Raw genomic sequence first — 24945 nt, 5'->3', positions numbered from 1 at the left:
ACAATCAGATACCTGCTCTGGCTCGACAGCACACAGCTGGTGTCAGACTGGTAGCCTCAGCAAATGCACAAGAACTCCTTCACATGGGGGTGACCCATCACTCCTGCTATTCCCTCTCTCCAGCCCTATAATGTGGCTGACAAGAGAGACACTGTCAAGTATATGACAAATGTACCTTTATCCTGTGAAAAACTGAGGGTAATATTTTATTTAAATAGCAGCACTTCAAACTAAGTGGTTTGATGAAACTATGAAATGGACAGATTGATCTCACTGTACATCTGTATTGCAGATTACAAGCATTTTTTTTATAGTCTGCAAGAAAAACATGTTGTTTAGAGGATACAGATTTAATTTAAAGAACACCAAGTAAGATACTGTCTAGGGGTCAGAATTCACTAATAGCAAGGTTGCTTCTAACATCTTAGAATATTCCAAATGACTAGCAGTAAAGAAGTTAATTTGTATGCTTTATGATCTAACATAGTCAAGTAATAGAAATCTGCATTGAGAGAAGTGAGGCAAATGACATACGGTGCTACACCTGAAGTTACAATACCTGAAAAGATATTAAAATACAGCATTGCTATTAAAAGTGAACTGAAATACTCGTTGTTAGTTTTTTAAGTGTATGCAGATAAGCTGTGTGGATGTACAAAGGCAGGTACTAACTCAAGATAGTGGCAGAAACACTGGTTTTGTTAATGAGGTTTGAAATAAAGGATGGCAAGAGGCTCTGTATTACATGCAAAAGATTGCAGGTAACTAAGATGAGCTTCAGTTGTAGGCAGAGGAAGAGAACACATTCAATGCTCCTATTTATTCTAAAGTGCTAGGAAGAAGGTACATGCAGATGATTGTTCGGAAGACATGATTCCAGTCTTGCCAATGCTGAGTCCCTGCTGCATTAGCCATGCCTGGTAAGGAGAAAAAACCTTGAGAAGAGATTTTTGAAGACAGTCTGAATGCAAATTTACTTTAATCCCAAGACGTTGGCAGTAGTGCCTAAGGTCTAAGTCAAAGTACTTGAACTCCTCTCCCTGTCTTGCCCACACCTAAAATGTACATAGTCTTTCATAATTCTTTTTTATGGTTTGTAGTATTGAAGGATGAGTCTTGGTTAACATCTACAGGGGTCTTCCTGTATCTGAAACTGATACAGGCTGTATCTGAAACTGCAGTTTTTCTGTTCTAACTTGACATCGTATATTGAACTGGGGACGTGTAGCAATTTAAACTGCTTAAAGCCATGTGAAATAGGGAAACAATGCTCAGGGTGGCTCCTGTTAACTACATTTAAGGGAACTTGGGTGCCTAAAAGACTCCCATACCATTCTGGGAAAGGAAAGCTTTTCAATAATCCTCCAAAATGGAATACTACCTTACTTTATGGCAAGGCAGGAATTTCAGAAAGAGTCCATGTTGAATGCCATCCAGCAAGAGCACAATACTCTTAAGAACTGTGACTTCATAGTGAAAAACCTGATAGTTACCAGAAAAATACCTGGAGATCTCAGTTGTGCAGCAGGGAAAGAGAAAGGGCATTTTGTTAACAAAGAGTATTTTGCTCATCAGTTTGGGGTTTGGATCCACTCAGCTGGTGACAGGTCAAACAAGGCACAAACTAGTGCTTGGAACCACTGCTCCCACCCTGCTTTAACAAGAAAATCCCTTCCTTGAGGCAGAACAGCCACCTGTGAAGTTAAGCAAGTGGACAGTACGCAGCACAAAAGCTTTTATCCCGCTGTGCTGAGGATCCTGTCAGCTGCATTCGCTGCTTCTCCGCATTCCTACCCCAAACATCTGGGGTCTGCAGGATCTTTATGGCCAGTTCCTCAAAGGCATGTTGCACCCCATCCTGTGTCTTGGCACTGGTCTCTAGTTGAGGGGGAAGAAAACAAAAATGAGGAGAATTCCACTTTGTAAGAAGGTCTTTTGGGACCAGAGAAAAGAGGGTTTTTAATGATTGAACCTTCTCTCCATTCTCTCTTAAAGGCACACTTAAATTGAAGGTGACAAACAGAAATGCATCCCAGTCTGAAGCACCACATGAAAACAATTCCACAGCTCCACTTTCTCTCCATAATGGAGAAACAGAAATTGTTCTAAGCTTGTGATAGTAAATCTACAAGACAATTACTCCCTAACTAGACCAGGAAACAAAGATTGCAGGAGGAGTTGCATGTTTTCCCCATGGCATTTCAGTTGCTTCTGGAAATATTTTCAAGCTTCACTTCACACTTAGCAATACCAAACTAAACAGCAGTGTGCAAGGGTTTGGCAGAGAGCTACATACCTATAAAAAGCAGGGAGCGTTTCCTAGCAAACTGGAGTCCTTCTCTTCTCTCTACTTCACGATCAGGCTGCAGAGATGAAGAACATGACTAAAATAAGCCACACCTGCCACTTTTAGGAAGTCCCTGGAAGAGCACCGCTGGAGAAGGGAGGCTTTGTTGAAAGGAAAAGTCTCTAAACCCATGTAATAATCACAATCTTCCCACTCTACAGACAGCTTACTGCTAGGCAGGCTGTTAGGGGTTCAAACTGAACAGCAGCAACATCACATCAGTTGGAAATTAATGTGTTGCTATCTTCTCAATCAACTAGCAGGAAAATACTTGCCAGAAAGAGGCATATTAGATCTGAGAACTGGCAGATGTGGAAGGGGGAAGAAGGGAACCTAGTTCAGGATACCACACAGGAAGCCTCTTGTAGTAGTAAAGCAAAAGTGAAACATCTCATTATGTAACAGACACCTAAGTTATGTCAAAACACCCAAGAAACATGCAGCAACCAGTGCACCTCACACCTACAGAGATAAATACAGCCATCTGAAGAGCTGAATTCTCCTTCCCCACCACCTGTCCAAACCAGAGCCTGGTCAAAAAGAAAGCAGCAGTTGGGTTGCTTGTTGTGCTGCAGTTACATTCAGTGTGATACAGCAGTTCTTAGGTAGAACCTCACACTTTCTTAACAGAATCTCTCATCAACTGCATCTCCCCAGGTGATTTTCCTTCAAATCTTTTAAGATTTGCTTCTAAAACGACACAGTAAGTGGAGTCTGCCCAACCTAGCTCCCTCATTTATAGCAGCATCACCTCCTAACACAACAGGTTTGTTAGTTTCAGCACTTATCTCACATTTATACTCTATAATGACTGAGTGCAAGTGGAAGAGTGCAAGAGAGCAAGCAAAAGCATTTTTAAACTGACCTTATCAGTTTTATTGCCAACTAACATCTTCACGGTGCTGTTTTTGGACGTATATACTTCCAGCTCATTCAGCCAGCTGTCTAGTCCTGTGAATGTGTCTTTTCTTGTAACATCATACACTGGTAACAGAGGAGAAGGAGCTTAACTGCTGTAGAATCCTGGTATTATTTTTTTACTTGATTACAGCAGAACTTAGCCCCTCCTAGCTAACTAGCGCCCCCCAAAAGCAGTATTAAGGAATTCCAGAAGATGCATCAATCATACCCTCTTCCCAGAGCTGGAACACATTGGAACAACATCACTAAGGATTTAAGAACACGAGCATTTCTGCAATAGATCTGTGACTGGAAATCACACTTACCAGTTGTCATCTTATACATGTTACTAGTTCTGAACTGGGCCACAAATGCTTTAAAATAGGTATTTTGTCACCTCATTTCCTGTGTCATTACAGGCATTGCACTACTGCTAAAAACACATATTCGGAGTAAAAAGTAACTTTTGGTCACTGGTAACTGCACTGATTTGATCACTAAGGTTTAAAAAGCTGTACCCCAGTTGGAAAGAATATTTTGTAGAGCAAGGTCTTCAGCCTTCCCAAAACCAGAGAATAAGAATCCCTTCTTTTCCTGAACGGTGCTGTTGCTCAGAAGGGACTGACTAGGCATCCATTACTTGTGCTACAAACCTCATGCCTTACAATCACATCAATAGTTTCAGGGGGGTAAAACCAACACAAACCCCAATGTACCTGATTAGAAGAAACTCCCTGAAGCAGGAAGTACAAAGCTGATAACTCACCCAGGCTGCAATGTGCCATCTCTGTATTTTAAAGTGTTTCGAAGCAGCATTACTTCCTGCCAGTGGTTTTGCATGCTGTGTTTGTGTTAATGATGTAGTGATGTGGTAAAAGCCACAATCACAAGCGTTCCTCTGACTCTCAACCAACCTCTTTTTGCAAAGATATGCACATACGTAGTAATAAAGACCACGCTTTTTGCAATCATGTTTTATTTCCATATACCTCCTACCTAAAACAACCCCTTGAGCTCCTCGGTAATAACTGGCAGTCAGTGTTCTAAAGCGCTCCTGTCCTGCTGTGTCCTACAGGGGGAAAAAGGAAAATAAAAAAGACACCACCACACACAAAACCAAATATATTTACAACAAAAAAGGTATTTTAAACTACTCAAGATATACAAAGTTAATTTTATCCTCAGCAAAAAGGATAACCATAAGACAACAGAGAGAGGGAAGCAGACAGGAAACAGCAACAGCAAGCACATGAGGGAGGGTAGAAATGTATAGAAAGGACTTCACTGAAGGTTAAGGTGATGAGCACAGACATGAAAGTCAACGGGACTACAGTGAAATATGTGAAAGGTTATTGCTGCAAGCCAAGCAGCAAGGCTTCATCAGTCAACAATGAGCTGAACAAAATAAGGTGAAGAATAACTGGTTTTCTAGTGACAAGACACTGCAGGAAAGGAGACACAGTGAATCCAAAGAGCTCCCTTTGCTCCTCCACAGCAGGAAAGGAGAATCCAGTTAGAAAGAACTACTTCAAGTCTGCCAAGAGTCTAAGCAGGTAAGTTTTAAATCAGCAGTCCCATTCGATTGCTGCTGCAGGATGGCACATGCACTCTCACCATCTTTATATAGCTCCCAAGCGCAACATGAAATTCAAAAACTCAGAACAAGAAGGAGGCAGAAGAATTACACAAGTTTTACCAAAGAAATTTATTTAAGTTTCTGTACAGACTGCAATACAGACTAACAGCTATATTGTAACATACTACTGATTGGTTAAAAAAGAAACTAAAATTAGCAATATAGGTATTTCATTTGTTTCATCATTACTAAAGAGACTGTATTATCAGGAACCTATGCACACAAGGGCACTAAAGCAGAAGCCTCTTTTTCACTTTGATGTGCTCTACATGCATTAAAAGTTTCGCACTGGTTTCCCCCACTCCCCATGAGCAGCTTCTCCGGATGCTGTTACACTCTGCTGCAAAAGTGCCCTTCCCAGTTACACAACTTGTGCAAGTTCTGGCCTTGCTTTTGATTTCATAGCAAGCAGATGCACCCTTGTATGATTATCAGGGCAAACATACCTTGGTTATTTTCAGCAAGGCCTCTGATCTGTGTGCAGCATGTTCAGAACACAGCCAATACTTATACTCACTGGCTACAGCAAGTGTGACTTTACCACTCCTGCTCTGCATTCTGCACACAAAGTGTGAATGAATAAAAGAATATAATCCAAGTTCTTGCACTTCTATTACTGTTGTTAATAGCAGGCTAAGGCACATTTCTGCTCACTTTACAGTAGTCACACTTACTTAATCGGTAATAGTGTGCTCTTTCTTAAATACCTATGACCATACACATACAATCTCATCCTTCTAGGGCTCTTTCATCCCATTCAGAACAAATGTGATGCTTTAATATTATAAATAACCCTGATCATACAGCTGCAATTTGATTTCCCATTTCGCAGGTGCTGGAAATACAGCTTCGGGAAGTTCAGGACAAATGCTCAAGTCTCCCACTAAGTCCGACCCGGCCTTTAAATAGTTCAGGACTGAGTGTGTTTTCTTTTTCCATAGTTTTAACCAAAATAAAGCATCTGGACTGTTTCTGGTGTAACATACCCAGAGCTGCTGCACAGCCCCTGCAGGCAATCATGCACTTCATCGCCCTGAACATCACTTTTCTGCAGTTTACCCGACTTCAGCGCTGTCAATCCAGAGAGCACTCCTGGGTCACACAGGCATGAAGTGCCTGCCTTTCCTGCAAGGCTCTTAACAGAGGCTCTGAGTAACCCACTTGTGTAACAGCAGGAACACGCAGTCACGATCTCTACCAGAACTGATGCCACAAACGTGGAGGAAGGCAGCATTTAGAGTTGTTTGGAATGAAGCCTGTCTGTAGCTACACTCGTACGGTCATGGCAAGGCATTCTGCGCGCATTTGCATCATCACAACACAATCTCAACATGCAAAAGAGTTTAGCGGAGGCCAAAAGAAGCTGGAGGAGTTTTTACATCTGCCAAGAGCAGAACCTATCCCTCTCTGGGACAAAACCTACCCATATCGCAAGCTGCACTGCCCGGCCGTCTATCACCATTTTCTTCACTCTAAAATCAACACCTAAGACGTAGCAGAACGGAATGAAGGCCTGTAAGAACGAACCGGCTCATGCCGCCCCCCACCCCTCGCCCCTGCCTGCGCCCGGTCCCGGCTCCCCCCTTCCCCGCTGCCTCTCGCCGAAGGGACCCAACCCAAACCAAGCGGAAACACTCCCGGTTTGAAGGGGCGGAGGAACGGGAGGGGACCCGGACTCACTGATGGTGGGTTTCAGGCTCGGCTCAAACGCGCCGTCAGCGAACCGCAGCAGGAGGCTGTGGGGAAATGAACCCGAGAGCTCAGCGCGGTGCCGAGAGCGCTCCTCCCGCCCGGCCCGCGCCCGCAGCACCTGGACTTCCCCACGGCGCTGTCCCCGATCAGAAGCAGCTTCAGGGTGAGGCCTGCAGCGTCCATCCCCTGCGCTGCCCGGGGCCGGGGCCGGGTCCGCCCGCGGCCGAGGGGCGCCGGAGCCGCTGGGCCGGCGCTACCGAAGCCCCGCAGGCGGATGAAGCGGCTGCGCTGCTCTGGGGTAGGCCCCGGCGGGCACCGCGACCAGAACCACCGGCCGCGGCTCCGCCTATGAGGGCGGAGCTGGGCGGGCACGAGTCGCTGCGCCGGGGCGGGGGGGGGACACCTCCGGGTGGCCGGCGGGGAGCGGCTTGGGCCCGGCCATGTCGGATTACCGGATCTCGGTGGAGGAGCTGAACGATCTCCTGGCCAACGGCAGCGGCTGCTACAGCCTCCCCAGCGCGCACAGCAACGAGGTGGTGCCGCGCATCCACGTGGGGAACGCGTGAGTGCGCCGGGCCGAGGCGGGCGGCTCGCGGCAGGCGAGGCTGGCCCCGGCGGAGGACGGGCCCGGGTCTGGGAGGCCCTGAGCGCGGAGGGCCGGGTTGGGGCCGCGCACGGTCGTGAGGGGCAGGGAGCGCACCGAGGAGCGGCCCGAACGGGAGCCGGGGTCGGAGGAGGAGGAGGAGGAGGAGGCCCTCGGGCTGCTGCGCGGAGCCTGGGCAGCCCGAAGGCCCCGAGTGCTGGGCCGCTGTCAGCAGGACCCCCGCGGCTGCAAGGCCCGAGCTGCCGATGGCTCGGAAATGTCCCCTGCTGAAATGTCCCAAATCTAAGCTAAAATCACGGCGAAACAAGGTTAAAACTAGTTAAGTAGCTGCGGAATGAAACGGCTGCGCAGTTGGGTCAGGACCGGGCTTTTTGCTGCTCCTGATGTTTCTTACCCCTGCTAACAAGCTGTGGTGATTCACACAGAAAAGGGAGGGGGCACAGGATGGCATGAGGTGTATGCACCATATCGTCTGCAGAAACCCAGTCACAGCACTGGTGTAGATGAGTGGAGTGAGCTGGAACATGGAGAACAAGCAAAGTAGCTATGCAGGTGTTAGATCTTGGTTTAACCATGGTCAGAATTACCCAAAGGAAGCAAGACTGTAACAGGAGCCTCCCCCCCCCCCGAATCTCCTCTCTTTTAGTTTAAAACCATTACCCCTTGTCCTGATGTTACCATTTGGTGGTGTTAGCATTTCAACATTGAACGTGATGCAGCTGGAATGAAATGTTAAAGAGTGGGAGAGATCCAAGAACTGTTTGGAAAGGGAGAAGAAAAAGGCATACAAATCCTCCCCTTTTCACTTCTAGCTGTGTAAGAAAATAATCTATAAAATCTACACAACTCATTCACTGGGAATGAGTTTGCCTCCAGGGGAGCCAGATTTAATCACAATTCCAGGACATGAGTTCCTATTGTTCCTGAGCAGTATATGTACCAATCTATATACTATTACTTAAGCTGTATACTCGCCCTGCTAAGAATAGGAACTCGCAGCTGAATTAATACATTTTGTTTTGGCCTTGCACTGTAGGATTTACTTTTGTGTTGCAAGCAGGATCCCCCCGGACACTGATACTTGTCCCCTGGCACAGATGATGTCCTGCCAGATGGAAAATCTGTCAACATTTGTTTGGGTAATGAAGTCTTTACAAATATTTGTCTCATTGCCATAGTTGTTTGGCACAGACAGCAGAAAATGCAGAAGCTTCAGTCATGCATAAGGATTCATCTGCTTACACTACAGTTTAAGGGGTGAAGAGTCATTAGGAGAAAAGGAACGCTCCAGATGTTCATTTAGCTTGTGTAGATAACAGTTAACTCTACTGGGCTTTCTGTAATCTGCAGGATTTTCCTACTTTGGTCAGCATTTTAGGTTCAGAAAGAGTTACATTTTTATGCCATATTAAGGTCTAACAGATTAAGTTTCATGTGTGCTCTGCTCAGTTGTCAGCCAAGAAAGAAGCATTTTCTCATGCACAGCTGATGACCATGGCTCTAAATAGTTCTGTGAATTTATAATCTGTATCTGATCGCTTCTGGGCACAGTATATTTAGCATCTGTTAACAGAAAAAGCTGAGGTTTTGCTTATCAATACCTTATGGGGACATCATAAATACTGAGATGATTCACCAAGTTCTAATTGTTTTCTTGACACTTTTTATCATACAGGTACGTAGCCAAGAACATTATGAAGCTGCAGCATCTGGGGATAACCCATATTCTGAATGCAGCAGAGGGGAAGTCATTCATGCATGTGAACACCAATGCAGAGTTCTATGAAGGCACAGGCATCAGATACCATGGGATTAAAGCTAATGACACGCAAGAGTTTAACCTCAGTCGCTATTTTGAGGAGGCAGCTGATTTTATTGAGAAAGCACTTTCCCAGAAGGATGGTAAGGCAGACTGCAATATCTTGCTGTCCTGTTTTCTGGCTACTGCATATGTTTCCTGGCAACTTCTTTTACTGTTTAAAATGGCTCTTTGCTCAGATTATCAGCTGAACAACCAAGTCAGGAATTCAGATCAAGGCTCTGTATCAAGACACCAGAATACATAATAAGACATCAGAATCTTCTGTCTTTACATGTAGATCTCCAGCATATGACAGATGGAAGTCTGTCGCTGTAGAGGTGACTTGGAAGCTGTTGTGTCCCGTAATGGTGCTTTTCTTGGAAGGTGTTACCTTATTTTTCCATAGAAGTGGTGGATCACATGCACAGTCAATTTTTAGGAAAAACATTCAGGACCTGGAAGTTGTTTTAGGATATTGGGAATTACAAATTAAAGGCAAAAGTGATAAAAGTAATGCATTGCTGAAGGGTGGTTACAACCTGTTTTTCTTCCAAATGTACAGTAAGGGTAGAGATTGGTGATGGTGACCTTTTTATTCCTGCAGGATTGCAGAAAGGCTGGAGATGAGATTTGCAATGTTGATTGCCACATTTCTCTCCTGTGTGTTTCCTCAGAGCAGAAACCTCAGGACATAGTGCAGTGGGCCAGATGGTGTTTGTTCTATTTCAGTATACAAGTTATTTCTACATAAGCTTAATTTCTTTCTTGCTTCATGACTGAACATAAAAAGGGAGGAACAAGAAATCCCACAGTTCTCTTAAGTTCTTTCTCTGAAATGGGCAAAGGGAATACACAAGATGGAGAACCTCCAGTTTGGTGGAGCACTGTAACTCACTGGAACAGGTTGCAGAAGGAAAGAAGAGTTTAACACTGCTATGACTGTCTCTGCTCAGTTTGATCTAAACACTTGTAGAGGCAATCTGAATTTACAGTACCATTTCTGTTTGCTGATTCTTTCAGTCTCAGTAGTTGTCTACCATGCCTGCCACTGTGTTCTTATGGTGGTACACAAAGAGGATTGTGTAGCTAGGTGATGCTGGAGCCAGTTTTAAGGTTAACTTGCTATTGTACTTGGATAGTTTTGTTTGATGCTGAAATGTAGAGTAAGGATAGTGAAGTGAAGAGGGATGCTGTAGCATTTCCCTTCAGATTCATTTAGCTTTCTAGTTGCTTGAAGTTCTAAGACACTGCCTTCACAGAGCTAGAAACCCTTTTGCTTCTGATCATTTACAGAGGGGAAGTCAATTCTCTTGCACATATGTGACCAAGAGTCTCTAAATCTTGCTAGTTTAGCACTAGAGGCTCTCAAGAGCTGCTGAGAATGCATTGTTTTAGCTATTGTAACGTGCTATTGGTGAGAAATTTGCCTTGAGCTGAGAAGCCTCTGCAGCTCAAGGCAAATGTGATAACAGGTTTTCTGTTGCTGGGGTTCAAAGCAAGTTATGGTTATGATTCTAGAGTGTGTGTATAGTTCATCAGTTCTCGTCTCAGATTTACCCTGGAGAGTAGCCCGGGGCCATATCTCCCATTGCATTTGAAAAGGGGAAAATTTTGTGTCTGGAACAGCAGGTCAAAGAGGAAGCAGCTGAGAAGCAGAGTAAAGTCGAGTTAGATGTCCTAAAGGGAGTACTGCCCTGCTTTATTATTGTTGGTTATGGTGCTGGGTGGAGAATGGATTAAGAGCAGCCCTGAGGAGAAGGACTTGGGGATGTTATTTGATGAGAAGCTCCTCATGACCGTGCAGTGTGCACTTGCAGCCAAGACCTGTGTGCTGGGCTGCATCAAAACGAGTGTGGACATCAGGTCAAGGTAGGTGATCCTCTCCCTCTATTCTGCTCTCGTGAGACAAACAGGACGAACATCAGTGAGGTTAAATGATTTGAGAGGAGTATCCATAAATCATAAATATTAATGTGCATTGTATCCTAACTATTTCATGTTGCTTTTCAAACCTGTATTCCAGAATAACCCAAATTATGACCTGTCTTCCTGCAGGACAAGTGTTTGTGCATTGCCGTGAGGGCTACAGCCGTTCTCCTACCCTGGTTATTGCCTACCTCATGCTTCGCCAGAACATGGATGTCAAGACTGCGCTGTGCACGGTCCGGCAGAAGCGAGAGATTGGCCCCAATGATGGCTTTCTAAGGCAGCTTTGCCAGCTCAATGAGCGCTTGGTGAAGGAGGGCAAACTGAAGCCCTAGAACTGGGCACTGGAGTATTTTTTGAAGTTTCTCAGAGGATGTCTTAGATGCTTTAGATTCTCAACCCCCAAGCACCAAGCTCAATCATTTCCTGTGAGGGAGACAGAATTCCTGCTCTTGGCTAGTGAAACTCTGGGTCTGTCTTTCAAGGAGGCACAAAACTGTGTCACTGTCCTGAGCTGTTGCAATGAGGAAGTGTTTTTAGAGGGGTAACTGCAGTGATAGCTGTCTTCTCACATATGCCAGAGCCCCCTGCAGACTCTGTTGCATCTGTGGTTTGCATTGGCATTGAGTGTGATTCATTTAAGCCTTGTCTTACATCCCACCAGAGCACCATTTTATGAGAGCCCCAACACATCACTCACTTTTAATTAAAGTACTGTATTTTCTAAAGCTTCTTTTTCATGCACACAGTGCCTAAAGTTTGAGTGTAGGAGCTTCAAGGAATGGAGAAGCATATATATATAAATACACAGAAGCACTTGCTTGTAAAATGAAGTCTATGCAGTGTTGTGTTTAGTGTGGATTTACGCAATACACAGTGTGTGTTAGTAAAGCCATTCAGAGCCCAATCTTGAGGCACACTATTTCCAAGAGTATTTGTACCTCTTGCTCTGGTGATTGACAAGAAATAGTTGATATTAAATGCTCTTTTATTTTTGTTTTGAAGTTGTACTAGAAAACAAAGTCAAGAGCAAATGTTGAGGAAAAAACTTGAGCAAGGAATTAAAAATGGTTTATATTTGGGAGTGCTTGTACTGAATGTGTGATAAAGTCCTGAGTGGCAGAATATAATGGCTCCCAAGGCTTGTGTGGAATTACAGTTTCTCTCTCCCTTCTTCCCTATCACTGTTCATTAACATAGGATAGAATGACCACATATGCAGATTACTTCCAGTAGGGCAGTACAGCTGTGCCTACAAAGCAGTTTGCAGAAGTACACTCAGGAGTTCTTGGGTTGCTTGCATGGTGTGATTAAATAGAAATGAGCATTGTTCCGTACGACACTGAATAGGAAACATTTCCTTTGTGTTTAAATAAATGATGTCTTCATTCTGTTTGACATAAAGTTGAAACGAGTCATTGCAATGTTAGGAGAGGGAGCTTTGTTTATGGTATGCCTGATGGTGTGTAGGTGTGTACCTGGGAGTTAGAGCACAGTATTAATGCAAAAGGCCTTCTCTGCAAACTCAGAGTTGTTGGTTAAACTAACAGAACTTGAGATATATCTGTTCCTTTTTTATCTGTGTTTTAACGTGGTTCTAGATTAGAAATCTTACCACTATCTTAAGCAAACACTGTTGTATTGGTAACATGTAAGATCAGATCTACTTTTGTATATTCAGTTCGCTAATCAAAAAATCACAAAGGACGTACACTGTTTTGCTTCTGGTTGTTGGGGTTGTGTGGGTTGGGAGGGGGTGGGGGGGGGCAGGTGGGAATGATGGGAGGGAATCCTGAATAGCTATATAACTTCTTTGAAGTTAAACTCCAGAAGTGAGTATTCTGGTTGAAGACCAGGCTTATTTCTGTTCCCTTGCACAGGATGGGAACTGGCAAGTCCAGTAGCCTTTTCTTATGTGTCCTTTAAAGGGACAACTGGAGAACACTCTCCATAGTGTTTCCTTTCATCTCCCTACAATCAGTATTTAGTGCTTGCTTTGAATCAAGATGGTTCAGTAGTGAGGAGCAGTAAGTAGTTTCATTGGCTAATTACATACCCATACATCAGTATTACATAGTCATACACTGTTAGATCCCATTATATCAGTATTAAGTGAATAGCTTCTCTTTCTATGTTGTCTCACACCATGTATTCCTGATACCTCTCTGCACTACAGGGAGAAAAAAGAGCTTCACAAGCATGTACTTTGACCTGTTACTTAAGAAGTCAAAAATTCCAGTCCATTAAAAAGCCAAGAACGCAGTAGGCATCAGACTTCTGTTGCTCTTCCATAGGTTGTAAGAAGGCTGATAGTTGTCAGATTAAACCAGAACACTTTAGTAAGTGGAGTCTCTTTACCTGTTTTTGTAAGAAATCCTGACAAATCAAGACATACAGGAATTTGTTCTCATATTCAAGATACTCTTTGAATTCATAGGACACTGCTCACTTCTGATGGGAACTTCAGTGCTAATGTGGCCCATTTAGCTTAGCGTGACAGAAATGATTTAACAAATGTTTTGTAGTAGGAGAGCGGAGAGAAATAAGACAGTGCTATAAATTGATCTGACAATTGAGCTGTAAGATGGTATGTCCTATTCTGAGTTACTGATGGGTGACTCAGTAATGAAACCATTCCTAGCTCTGCTTTTAGAGTAGGCTAAAAATAGTTTAGAATGTCAGTCCCCCGCTCCATTAATGGACCATAGGCTGCCTCTTTTATCTTGCTGTTTGAGTACAGTAATGTTTCAAATTCTTCTTGCCTATTTTAGCTTGCCAAGAAGAGACTGTATGCTTCGAATCCGTTGTCATATGCTCTATACTTCTAAATCTCTTTTTTTGATTGTAGAATGAAAGCTTGTATAAAATGGGAATGAGAACTTTCTTTCCAGCTAATACAAAACCAGGAAAGTACTGGAAGAAATGCACCTTTTTTGACCTTCTGAAGTGTGAGATGTTCCTTACAAACATGCTAATTGGGGAAGGTATTTCTTCAAATCACTATTGATTGCAACACTACATTTTTGGAGTTGAAACCTCTTGGTTATAGCTAAGATAGTGTGATGTGTTTATCCTGAAGAGCGGTGTGGTGCTTCTTGGGTAAATAGCAGTCTGGAGAATGGATGGAGTTTCTGTGAGATATGCATTTATCATAGACGAAATGTGTCTACCATGTAAAATCCAGCACAATGAAGGAAAAAGCAATAGCTTAGGGGTTTTGTACTTGAGAGTTAGTGAAGTTGGAGAGTGGGAAGAGTGGAAGTGAGAAGCTATTCGCATTGCATAACAAGTTTACAAAGAGGAACCTCCGGATAGATCAAATGATGATATATGTAAAACTAAATTCACCTTCTACTCAGGCTGAACTAAATCTTTCTTGGCCTTTCCATAAGCACAGGAGAGAAGTTTGTAACTAAAAGTTAAGATTCAAAGCAAAACCCGTGTTTTCTGGGTGCTTTCTTTGTCCTTTGGTCTTGCAGCTGAGATTGCAACGTTGACAACAAGAGTAGGAGCTAGCATGAAGCTCTGAACCACAGGTATTGACAGAACACACATAAGAGAATGTTGGAATGTGTCCCTGCTGAAAAATGAATATTCCATGAAGTTTCAAACTTAGAATGAGTAGCATCCGAATGCAGGATGTTTTTAGCACAGAGGGACTGTCTCATGGAATCTCAGTACAGCGCAGAGGCTTCTTCTAAAACGACTTTCTGGGCTTTGCCAGTGAGTAAAACCAAAACTAGAATAAGCCTGAGAGGTCTCTTCTAAGGATTTGTCCATGAGAATTAGCGTCCTGTTCATTTTGCAAATAAATCCTGAAAATGAATTAAGCTGTTGTGGGGTTTTGTAATTTCACTATGCCAAGGTTCCTGGCTGGCTGACTCACCAGATGGAGCTGTAGGCTTGTTATTCTTCTCCAGATAGTCATCGTTCCATCCCTGAACAATGCTGCTGTGTAAATCTAACGTAGTCCTGTCCTATCACTGAAAAAGGCAAGCCAGCAGTATGATTTATCAGTGCATTTGCTGGGCTCTGCTGAGAGAACACCAAGATTCCATTTATTCTTGGCTACTTGGAGGAGATCGCACCATAGCGTTCTGCTTCACAAGGTAGTGCATGATTCAGCAATGAGACATAGAGCTTGCTTGGGCAAGAGTGGCTTAGCAGCAGCTTAGAACTGTTAGAGAAGCAAATAAGTTACTGTTAAACATGTCAGAAGCTGAATTCAAGTGCAGTGTGTAGATTATAAGCTGCTGGCCACAGATAAGAGCTTAAGTTCCACACATGTATTATAGGGCTTGGATTCCAAACAGCACCTTGGCCATACCCATTGGCTAGGTATGGGCAGAGGGGGTGCATAGTGAGCACCAGATGTTACAAGTGACAGAACTGATTTCAGAAACTGGTTTGTATGTTCATGCCCTTACAGTAAGGAGTACAGTGGTGCAGTGCATGCACAGCAGGACACGAGTCAGAGTCCAGAAAGCAGCAGCAACACATTCAGGCTAAATATACGATGCCAATTTGTTCCTTGTACCTGCTCCCTTGATATGTCTGGTTCCTTCTTAGAATGTGGGATTTGGATTCATTTCCTGCCTCTATTAGGCTGCCCTCCTCACCTGGGGACAAGGAGTTTTAAGCCAGAGGTTAAAGAGCTTCTGATTCTCACTTTCATAGATTTTCAGGTTATTTCTCCCAGTGGGTAATACAGGGAAGTGTTAAGACAGTTACAGAGGGGATTGTTCAAGTACTTAGAGAAGCTATGTCAAGAAAAATGTGATGTTTTATGTAACAACTGATGACTGTAAGTGCAGTTCTCTCTAGCAGGCCTATAGTGCCAATGACAGCTTTTGGAAATAGTCACTACACAGACATTAAGTGAAAAGGAATTCACAGAAACTGAGCTGAGGGATACATACAATTCCGAAGGCATTTAACTAGGGGAGTGAGCAGGTAGCAGTGGCTCAGTGGTTATCAGTGCTCCATTTTCTTCTCCTCTCCTGTTGTGCTCTTCAGCTGTACGCTGTGCCACAAGCTGTGATCTCACTTTGGACAGGGTCACTATTGGTGAATGCCAATACAATGTGGTATTCCTGTCTGACAAAAACAGTGTGTTGCATTTCTCCATGAAACAGTCATGTCTTAGATAATTTCTTATCGTCAAGGTCACCCCAAGGGAGGACGCACCTCCACTTTAACATCAGTGACACCCATTTTCCCAGGTCAGGGAAGTTGTCCGAATGGAATGCGAGCCTTAGGTAAAGAGTCTTGTAGCATTAGGGCATAGTCAGACAGTGAATCTCTTCTACATGAAGTATTTTTGTGAGGATGTATGTATGTGACAAACATTGTAATAACACACGTGGGTGTCCCTCTACTGCTGCAAGCAGTGTTGCTTGCAGTAGCTATGGTGAGCTCAGTGTAGTATCTAACCTTACTAAAACCTGAGACTCTTTCCAAGTAACATATATAGCCTGCTGTCATTTGTAAGTTACTGGAAAGTGTATGTAGTCTGAGACAAAGAAATGATGCAGCTCTTACTGCTATCATCTGATTTTTGCAAGGAAGAAGGATATCAGGGATGAGATTTTAAAACACGACACATGAATACATCTTGGGCGTAGGTGCAATGGACATAAGGGACATCAGTTCTCTCTTTTTGTTCGTTGCATCATGAATGGAAATCAATCTGGTCATGTTCTTGTGTTTGAAATAAGCAGGTGTCCTATATTCAACACTGGTGCAGAACATCAGCAGAAGCAGTAGCATGCAGTGAGAAAGAGTGCATCCGAAAGCATGATGTACAACATCCTGGCTGTTTCCCCATACTCACATATTCCAAGTAGCTTATTTTTTTTTAAGGAAAACCAAACAAACCCCTTCTCATGTTGAAAAGAAGCCTTTCCTGGTTCCTGCAGGACATTGGTGAAACAAAATGCAGAGCTCCTTGGTTTGTAAAGTGAAAAAAAAGCTACATTCTCCCACCCCCGGTAATTTGCCTGCAGAGACTGAAAAGCAGAACAGTGTACACTGAACTACAGCTTGAGATTTGCTTTGTACCGGGGCAGGAGGGGAAGAACAACAGTAAAATTACAAAGTCTGAAGAACCTTTGGAAAAGACAATAGGCAAAGATGCCAATGTGGAGGCTGGTTTTAATTATACCAGCGTTAGAAAGAAACTGCAGAGAGGCTCGTCAGCTCCCGCTTCATCCCGGTCTTGTCAGTCACCATTGTTGCCAGGCACAAAACTGGACACTTCTGAGAAGTTTTGACATAGAAGTTGTGGAATATTGTTCACTAACCCACCCCCACACACCCATTTTATTCCACACTGACAAAAGCTGAGATGAATGAGTTGTTCTCTGGCCCTTCCCACTTTGCATAGTCATTGGCTGGCTTGGTTCTAAAAGGGATTTAAAAAAGGGGAATAATGTGCCTTTGCCTGGGATCTGAGACTGTCAGGGTGCTGAAAAGCTAATCTGCGAGCTGCCACCATGCAGATCCCTTGGGCTGTGTGCTCTGTCTGTGTCTTAACACAAATGGCATTTCGATCTGTGGAAGGGTGGCAAGTGTTTAAAAATGATGCTACAGAAATCATCCCTGAGATGACTGAAAACACAGAAACACCGATGGAGCAGACTTTCAGCAACAACAACACGATGAACCAGGCAAAGCATGGAGGAAGACACATACAGCAAGCTCCAGACCCTAACGGTAAGAAAAACACCATCATTATTACAGTATTGGACCCTAATAGACAGTTTGCAAAAGAATACTTGTTCTTATCTATTTCTTATTTATTTAACATATATATTTAATTAAAACTTGCAGTGTGGATCTAATGCTGTAAGTGATAGGGAGTGATATCTACTGTAGAAGAAGTATCAATGTAAATGTTAGAAGGGATGCACTGGGGTTTACTGATGAAGAACGTGGTCTATGTATTGAACAATCCTTAGGTGCTACAATAGGCGTTCCTGCTCTGCCCATCTGCTCTCTGCAGACACAACTCCAGTATAGAAAACCTGCAGAAATGTTACTTCAATTTCTCTGGGTTTTGTGCTTGCAAGGAGGAACTATCACAGATTGACTTTCTGATGTCAGGATGGGGTGATGGGTTGACACTGGAGATAATATACATTCTTAATCTTTAGAAAGAGTGGCACTAGTGATGCCAAAGATCACACAGCAGAAATGGTACACGGAGGCTGTGTTCAGCTAGAGGAGAAGTGCTGCTCACTGCCCTTTGCCCACAGCCAGGTCCCAGCAACCAGAAAAGCTGCTACAGAGAGTTAAAACACTCCCAAGGGGAATTCTTGCCCAAGTGAATTGGAGGAACTTTATTTTGCAGAGGTGTGCAATCTTGGAATCAGTTTGGCTACTTTAACAGCACACATTGGCACTGCATTTCCCCAAATACATAACATTTGCAATGATGCAAAACACAAGCTTTGTGAGGAGAGATGGAAGATGAGGAGTTGGCACCAAACAGGGAAAGGTAGTTTTAAAGAAGTGGCTTACTGGCAAACAGGACAACCCTGGTCCTCCAGATTGACACGTGCCTACCAAACACAGAGAGCAACAAGATCGAGTTTCCACTATTGTGCACTGCAGAGCTAGCCTTCTGCTTCCAAGGACAACTGGAAGGGAATCATGGTTTTCTGCTGTCATAGCATTAACAGTATTTTAAAAGCAGGTTTTGAGAGAGTAACTTTACAAAGATCTTAAATGCCTAAAAGGGGGGAGCAATCTGCTGCTCACAGCAGCCCTGGCAACCACCAGGTCAAGCAGGTTGGTTGTGTTGTTACAGCTGAATACCTTCATTCTTTAGCCTCTTACCACTCTGACATCAGTGGGGGTGGAAATCTGTCCCACTGATATGTGCATTTACTTAAGCAAGAGAAGGTGGAGGAGCCTGTGCAGGTATTCAAGATATGAAATGGTTTTATTTTAATGTCTTTAATACAAGAAATCAAGAAAATGATGCAAAGTAGCCCAGTCTTCCCAGGACACATGAGTTTGCACCAGACCATGAATACTCTTGCAGTATTGCACTGACAGAGGACAGGACATATATGCTGTCACTAATAGAGTCAGAATTCTCTCTTGATCTACCAAGGAGGGGACCACCTTGTGAACAGCAAGGAGAATGAGCCTAACAGACACAGCCTTCTATTTGTAACGTGACCTTTGAGGATTTGCACCACAAGTAGCATTCCTGAGTTAAACTATCCTGTTGGCTAAGAGCAGAACGTTAACGTGAGCGTATCTGGTGAAGTTCTTTGACAAACACCTTCAGAAATCAAAGTATGTGTCCTCCAGACAAGTCAATTAGCCAAGCAGGTCACCTGGCAAAAGAGATGCCTTCAGAATAAGCCTGTTCCTACAATTCCCTACAATTGGAAAGTTCTTCTAAAGCCTTAATGTTAAAAAACTCTTGTATTTCCCAATGTTTCATTTGCCTGTATCTGTTGAGGAAAAGGGGGAAAAACCACTATAAGATTCCTAATCAGTCTGAAGGTGCCTCTAGCTGTCTGAAGGAAACTATGTGGGATATGTAGAATCATAGAATAGTTCGGGTTGGAAAGGACCTTAAGATCATGCAGTTCCAACCCCCTGCCATGGGCAGGGACACCTCACATTAAACCATCTCACCCAAGGCTTCATCCTACCTGGCCTTGAACAGTGCCAGGGATGGAGCATTCACAACCTCCCTGGGCAACCCATTCCAGTGCCTCAGCACCCTCGCAGGAAAGAATTTCCTCCTTAGATCCAATCTAAACTTAGATTGGGATTATCACAGAGTGCAGTAAACACAGAAAACCTAATGCCAGAAGAGTGGGAATCCCTCAGCACTGTTGTTACCTGCTCTTCTCTGGCACACACTATAGTGGTTGAAAATCACTTAAGGAGCACTTAACTTGTTACACAACAGATTTAAAACTGGAGTCAACCTCTGAAGCCAAGAGAGTTAAAGTAGAGCAATGAGGGGAGGTTTTGCCCCCAGGTAAATGAAGCCAGGAGAATCCCATCCAGATTTGCCATGAAGTAGCCGCGGCTGCAGGGGTTTCACTTCAGAAGCTCTGCTGCCCGCATGCACAAGTCTGAGCTGGAATTTACCCAGTGACGAGGATTTCAGTCATCAATTCGTACACTGCTAGTCAAGGGGCTCATAACTAAATAGCTGAATCTTCCAAAGCTGCCGGGGTGATCTGGAGTTACTCTTCCCCTTCAGGATGCGCAGCTTGTGTCTAGCTCCGAGCCAGGTTACCTGTGCCACAAACACCAAAGTGCTTTCTCAAGGGTGGGGAGAAAAGGAGTCCGTAATGAAAGTGTTTCTCGTTTGCAGACGCTTCCGACTTCAGCTGCAGGGAGATGCGCACCACCCGCTACGTCACAGAGGGGCCCTGCCGCAGCATCAAGCCCGTCAAGGAACTGGTGTGCTCTGGTCAGTGTGTCCCCTCGCATCTCCTGCCCAACTCCATCGGCAGAGGGAAGTGGTGGCGGCAGAACTCCCTGGATTATCGCTGCATCCCCGCGCACACGCGCACGCAGCGCATCCAGATGGCCTGTCCTGAGGAAGAGACTCGGACTTACAAATTCCGAGCTGTCACGTCCTGCAAGTGCAAGCGCTACACTCGCTACCACAACCAGTCCGAGCTGAAGGACTTTGGGAAGGAGCCTGCCAGGCCTCAGAAGAACAAGAAGCCCCGTCTCTCCAGGGCGAGGAGCAGCAAATCGAACCAGCATGAGTTAGAAAACGCTTATTAGAAGGCGGCTCCGAGCGGTACAGCCTGGCAGCTCTGGATATCTGACGAGACATCGACTGGCACTCACAGGCCACAGCATCACGTTCTGACTGCAGTAGGTTTTAATTCCTTCTGCTAAGCGGGGTCAAAGGCTCACACAGTGAAAAACCTGTCCGACTGTAGCAGCTACGGTGTGATAAAGGAACGAGATAAACTGAGCTGGAGGTAGCAACACCTAAATTCAGTCTGAGAGGAGAGGTACACCTTGGAGGTCCTGTGGCTTGTACAAGTAGGAAGGCAGAAGAAAGTGAAGCTGTTATGGTGACAATCACACTATATTAGAAGTCATTCTACTCTATGTGAAAAGAATACCGAGATCTCTTTCCCACTTCTGTAAGTGCCATGATGCAGGACAAGCATGAGATTAGGCAGCACCAGGAAAGCTACCACTCTCTGAGTTGTAGGAAGTTAGTGATAGCAGGGATTTCCACAGTGATGGTGCCTGAAGTCAAGTTGTCAGGATGTCAGATGCCCTCATGACCCAGTTGTCTCCTCCAAAACACAGAAATCAAACAATGATGCTCATGTTCTCAAAAGTGTGACAAATCTGTTTCATACTGTAGGATAGAGAGATTGAAAACTGAGATTTGACAACTAAAACCACAGAATCATGGAATGGTTGGGGTTGGAATGGACCTTAAAGCTCACCCAGTTCCAACCCCCTGCCACGGGCAGGGACACCTCACACTGGAGCAGCTTGCTCCAAGCCCCTGTGTCCAACCTGGCCTTGGACACTGCCAGGGATGGGGCAGCCACAGCTTCTCTGGGCACCCTGTGCCAGGGCCTCACTCTCATAGCAAAGTTTTTTTCTTACTGTCTAATGTACATCTGCCCTCTTTCAGCTTGAAGCCATTTCCCCTTGTCCTGTCACTCCATGTCCCTGTAAAAAGTCCCTCTTGTAGCCCCCCCTTAAGATATTGAAAGGCCACGATAAGGTTTGTGTTAGGGACAATGGTTTGGTTTAGGAACCATTAAACAAACTCTACTAAGTGGAGGGGGATTTATGAAAGGATGCTCCTCTCAAACCATTTAACCTCACTGTTGTTTGTCCCCTGAACAGCTAACAATGTGTAGGATTGAACATAAAAGGTACTGATTATTCCTTATTTCCTAGAATACAACTGACTTTAGCATGACCTTAGATGTACCAATTTACATTTTCTATTCTATGGAGTTTGGGTTATCTGGCCACACACTTTCTAGTGCTGAGACTGTGTAAGCCAAGTTCTGGGAGTAAGGTGCTGGTTAAAAGTGAGCCTCTGCTAATCTTAAAGTCATTAATTCCTCTAGAAAAGTCTTTGGTATGTGCAACATTAAGTCCTTAGCTTGACAGCAACTTTCCCTTTGTGTTTTTACAATAAAGAATAGTATTAGAAAGTGAATCATCACATGCTGTATCTATCCTGTAGAAGTGCTAAGCCTAGTATCAGATGAACACAGTTTGGGATGAAGCCAGTTCCTCACTGTTCTTATTTTCTATGTAGAGTTTATGATGAAATCATATAAGCTATGGAAGTTTGCAATGTTGTTAGATTTTATGCGGGACCAGAGCCTAGAGATGGAAGGTGTTGGTTCACAGAGGGAATTACGTATTTATTTTGTCCTCAGATAATTTATACAATGTTTTTCCTTGTAGACAATGAGAAGTAAAATCGCTTTAAAAATAATAGGCTGTTCTTTTTTCATTTCAAATACACTGTTAATAAAGCGGAAACAATGATTAATTGCAGGAAGACTCATTGGTTTGAAACTATAGGAGCAAGCTGATTCACAACAAAGCTGGGGAATTACAGCACAGTCAGGGAGTTGCCTCCCTTTTCTGTCATAAAGTGTCAGGGTCCTTAATTCTCCACCAATCAATAACCCACGGAGCTCCAAAGAAATTCCATCCTGGAACTTCTTGCTCCAATGCAGGACGTTTCTCATGGAAAAAGTCTTTCAATATTCTCCTGTCTACTTGCCCTGGGGAATTCAGACTCAGCCCATTTCACTTTCCCTTTACTCCCAGTGCCACCTCCTGATTCATACGTTCCCACCCTGATAAAGCCACCCAAGCAAACAAGAAGTCTGTGAACTGCCCACTGAGATTGCTCCATTGCAATCTGACTGCTTCAGGCTTCTCTCACTGAAAAAGGAAGAAGCCTGGAACCCCCCCTGGCAAGTGCCAAGCAGCAGTTTGTCTGTTTGACAGTTTGATAGCGCGGACTTGTGCCCATTTTCATTTATAAGACCATATCCTGTGAGAAACAAAGACATTTTCCAATGAAGTCAAGGAAAACTGAGCTTGAGCTTGGACTGCCCATGGCATGCAGATCTTCCAGTACAGCTATGAACAGCTTTGTCAAGACAGCCATAGAGAAGGTGTCCTTGCCCTGCAATTATTTGATACCTCATATAAAACCATAATAGAAACGGCTGCCAAACCTGTGATAACATTTCCCAGACTTATCTTTGACTTTATCAATTTGGCACCCAGGGCTTCATTCGCAGAACTGAGCGCGGATACCTGCAAGTGCTTCTTAAGCAAGAAAAGCAGTTCAGCTCCTCTGCAAAGCGATTCCACGGTCTCACTGGCATCTGAACTCACTAGAATATGGGGTTTAAAGCGTTGACTGCGATAAACCAGTGAAAGCACTCACTCCACTATCTGGGACTGCACGCTGGGTGCCAGGCAAGGCTGAAGTACAGAGCCTGCTGCCTTTGGGTGAGCCCCTGACATCTTTCTCCCACATGGTTCACCTTAAAGGCATCCTTTTCAGAAACCAAACCAGTGCAGAAACCCAAACCCAAAGAAACACAGGAGCCCCCAAGCCCCACAGAGTCCCCCCACCCCAGCTCTCTTCCACAAGAAGCACCTTCTGCCATTCAGAATCCTGCAGGTTTCTGATTTACAACGTAAGGAGTGGTTCTTTGCATGTTAGAAAAGCTTTTACAACAATGCCAATGGCCAGGCAGTCCGGAGACACTGCTGCATTGCCTCTCAATGCCCATCCTGTTTAGGGGTGCTCCTCACTGGTTTCTTACCACAGGTTCCTTGCAAACACAGCATTTGGATTTTCTCTCCCCTCTAATAAAGGTGCACATGGTTTTAGCTCCCCATTAGGACACATTACTCACAGCTCTTAGTAGGGCTCTAGAAAAAGGAGATTTAGAGACTTCCTGGTCCAATAATCTATGCTGGTGTTTGCTGGAAGCATTATTGTGGCTCAAGGGATGTGGTGTGCACAAGAGATGCTCAAACTGGGGCTTGAGAATGAGCGTCTGCAGGAAATTTCAGCTTGTCTTTCATACCAAATCTCGACACTTCCAGTTCTTCCCAAAGAAGAAAGCTTGGTGCTGGACACAGAGGGAATAACTGAAACCAGAGCGACATCATAGATTGCCCTTCCCTCAGTGCAGCATTACTGAGCATAAACCACACATGGCACAGGAGCTTTCAGAGAAACAAATACTGCAAAGGCTTGGCAATGGGATGGGACCTGCTCTGCGCTCCTTTTACAGAAAGGGGGTTGGAACTAGATGATCTTAAGGTCCTTTCCAACCCTAACTATTCTATGATTGTAAGCATTAAACAGTTTTTCTCCAGGGCTATAAATTTCTCAGGCAAAAGTGAGTTTCTTCACTGTAATTTTTGCAAGAAAATAGCACAACAGAATGCAACTGAAGTGCTACTGAGCTATAAGTAGCAACAGGTCACTGAATTTGTCTTCACTTGGCTGGAGAGAGCTGCCTGTCAGCACTGGGGCAACTGCCACGACGGGCAGCCCACAGAAGAACAATCCCATTGCTCTTTTCCAGACGGGATTCATGATTTCCCCAAATCAGCTTTGAGCATTCATCCCTTTGCCCCCCATTTTTATTCCCACTTGTGCAGAGAACAAACCATGGCAGGTTCTCTGCAATGCACTCACACCAGCGAGTGTGCCGACTCTTTCTTCCACTGTCTTCTGCTATGTAAGATGAACATCCCGGCAGCACAAACAGCCACAGGGTATCCACAGAGTCCCACAGGTTTTGCATGAGGTTCAACTTTTCGATTACAGATTGCACAAGAAAGGACATAACTTTCCCCAGGGAGGCCCTAAGCCCAGCAAACACAGCGTGTGTGTGTTCTGCACCCGTGGTTGACAAAGTCAGCATTGTGAAACACAGAGGGAACAAACACGTATGTTTTTAGCCATATGACATCAACTTATAATTAGCTTCTTTCACCCGAATTAGTGCAGTATA

The 24945-nt window shown here is 44.3% G+C and overlaps 3 protein-coding genes across 3 annotated transcripts; 2 read left to right on the top strand and 1 right to left on the bottom strand.

The window, feature by feature from the left end:
- Positions 1-159: 159 nt before the first annotated feature.
- LOC134168808 (ras-related protein Rab-18-B-like) lies at positions 160-6859 on the bottom strand. Its single transcript, XM_062628866.1, has 7 exons — positions 6694-6859; positions 6564-6619; positions 6307-6368; positions 4244-4316; positions 3213-3331; positions 2297-2363; positions 160-1878 (listed from the first exon to the last, which is right to left on the bottom strand). Exons 1-7 carry the CDS (start codon positions 6756-6758, stop codon positions 1703-1705), a joined length of 618 nt encoding a protein of 205 aa, XP_062484850.1. The 5' UTR covers positions 6759-6859; the 3' UTR covers positions 160-1702.
- Positions 6860-6947: 88 nt separating this feature from the next.
- On the top strand, positions 6948-12310 carry DUSP3 (dual specificity phosphatase 3). The gene is made up of 3 exons (XM_062628861.1): positions 6948-7137; positions 8855-9081; positions 11036-12310. The coding sequence occupies exons 1-3, from the start codon at positions 7016-7018 to the stop codon at positions 11239-11241; spliced, it is 555 nt and encodes a 184-aa protein (XP_062484845.1). The 5' UTR covers positions 6948-7015; the 3' UTR covers positions 11242-12310.
- A 2554-nt stretch (positions 12311-14864) lies between these two features.
- On the top strand, positions 14865-21268 carry SOST (sclerostin). The gene is made up of 2 exons (XM_062628859.1): positions 14865-17620; positions 20256-21268. Exons 1-2 carry the CDS (start codon positions 17401-17403, stop codon positions 20675-20677), a joined length of 642 nt encoding a protein of 213 aa, XP_062484843.1. The 5' UTR covers positions 14865-17400; the 3' UTR covers positions 20678-21268.
- The last annotated feature ends 3677 nt before the right edge of the window (positions 21269-24945 follow it).

The sequence above is a fragment of the Pezoporus occidentalis genome, unplaced genomic scaffold, assembly GCF_034315485.1.
Source record: "Pezoporus occidentalis ecotype Australia unplaced genomic scaffold, CSIRO_AGI_Poc_V1 ctg324, whole genome shotgun sequence".
Classification (NCBI taxonomy): Eukaryota; Metazoa; Chordata; class Aves; order Psittaciformes; family Psittacidae; genus Pezoporus; species Pezoporus occidentalis.
This window is presented reverse-complemented; position numbering and strand designations above follow the sequence as displayed.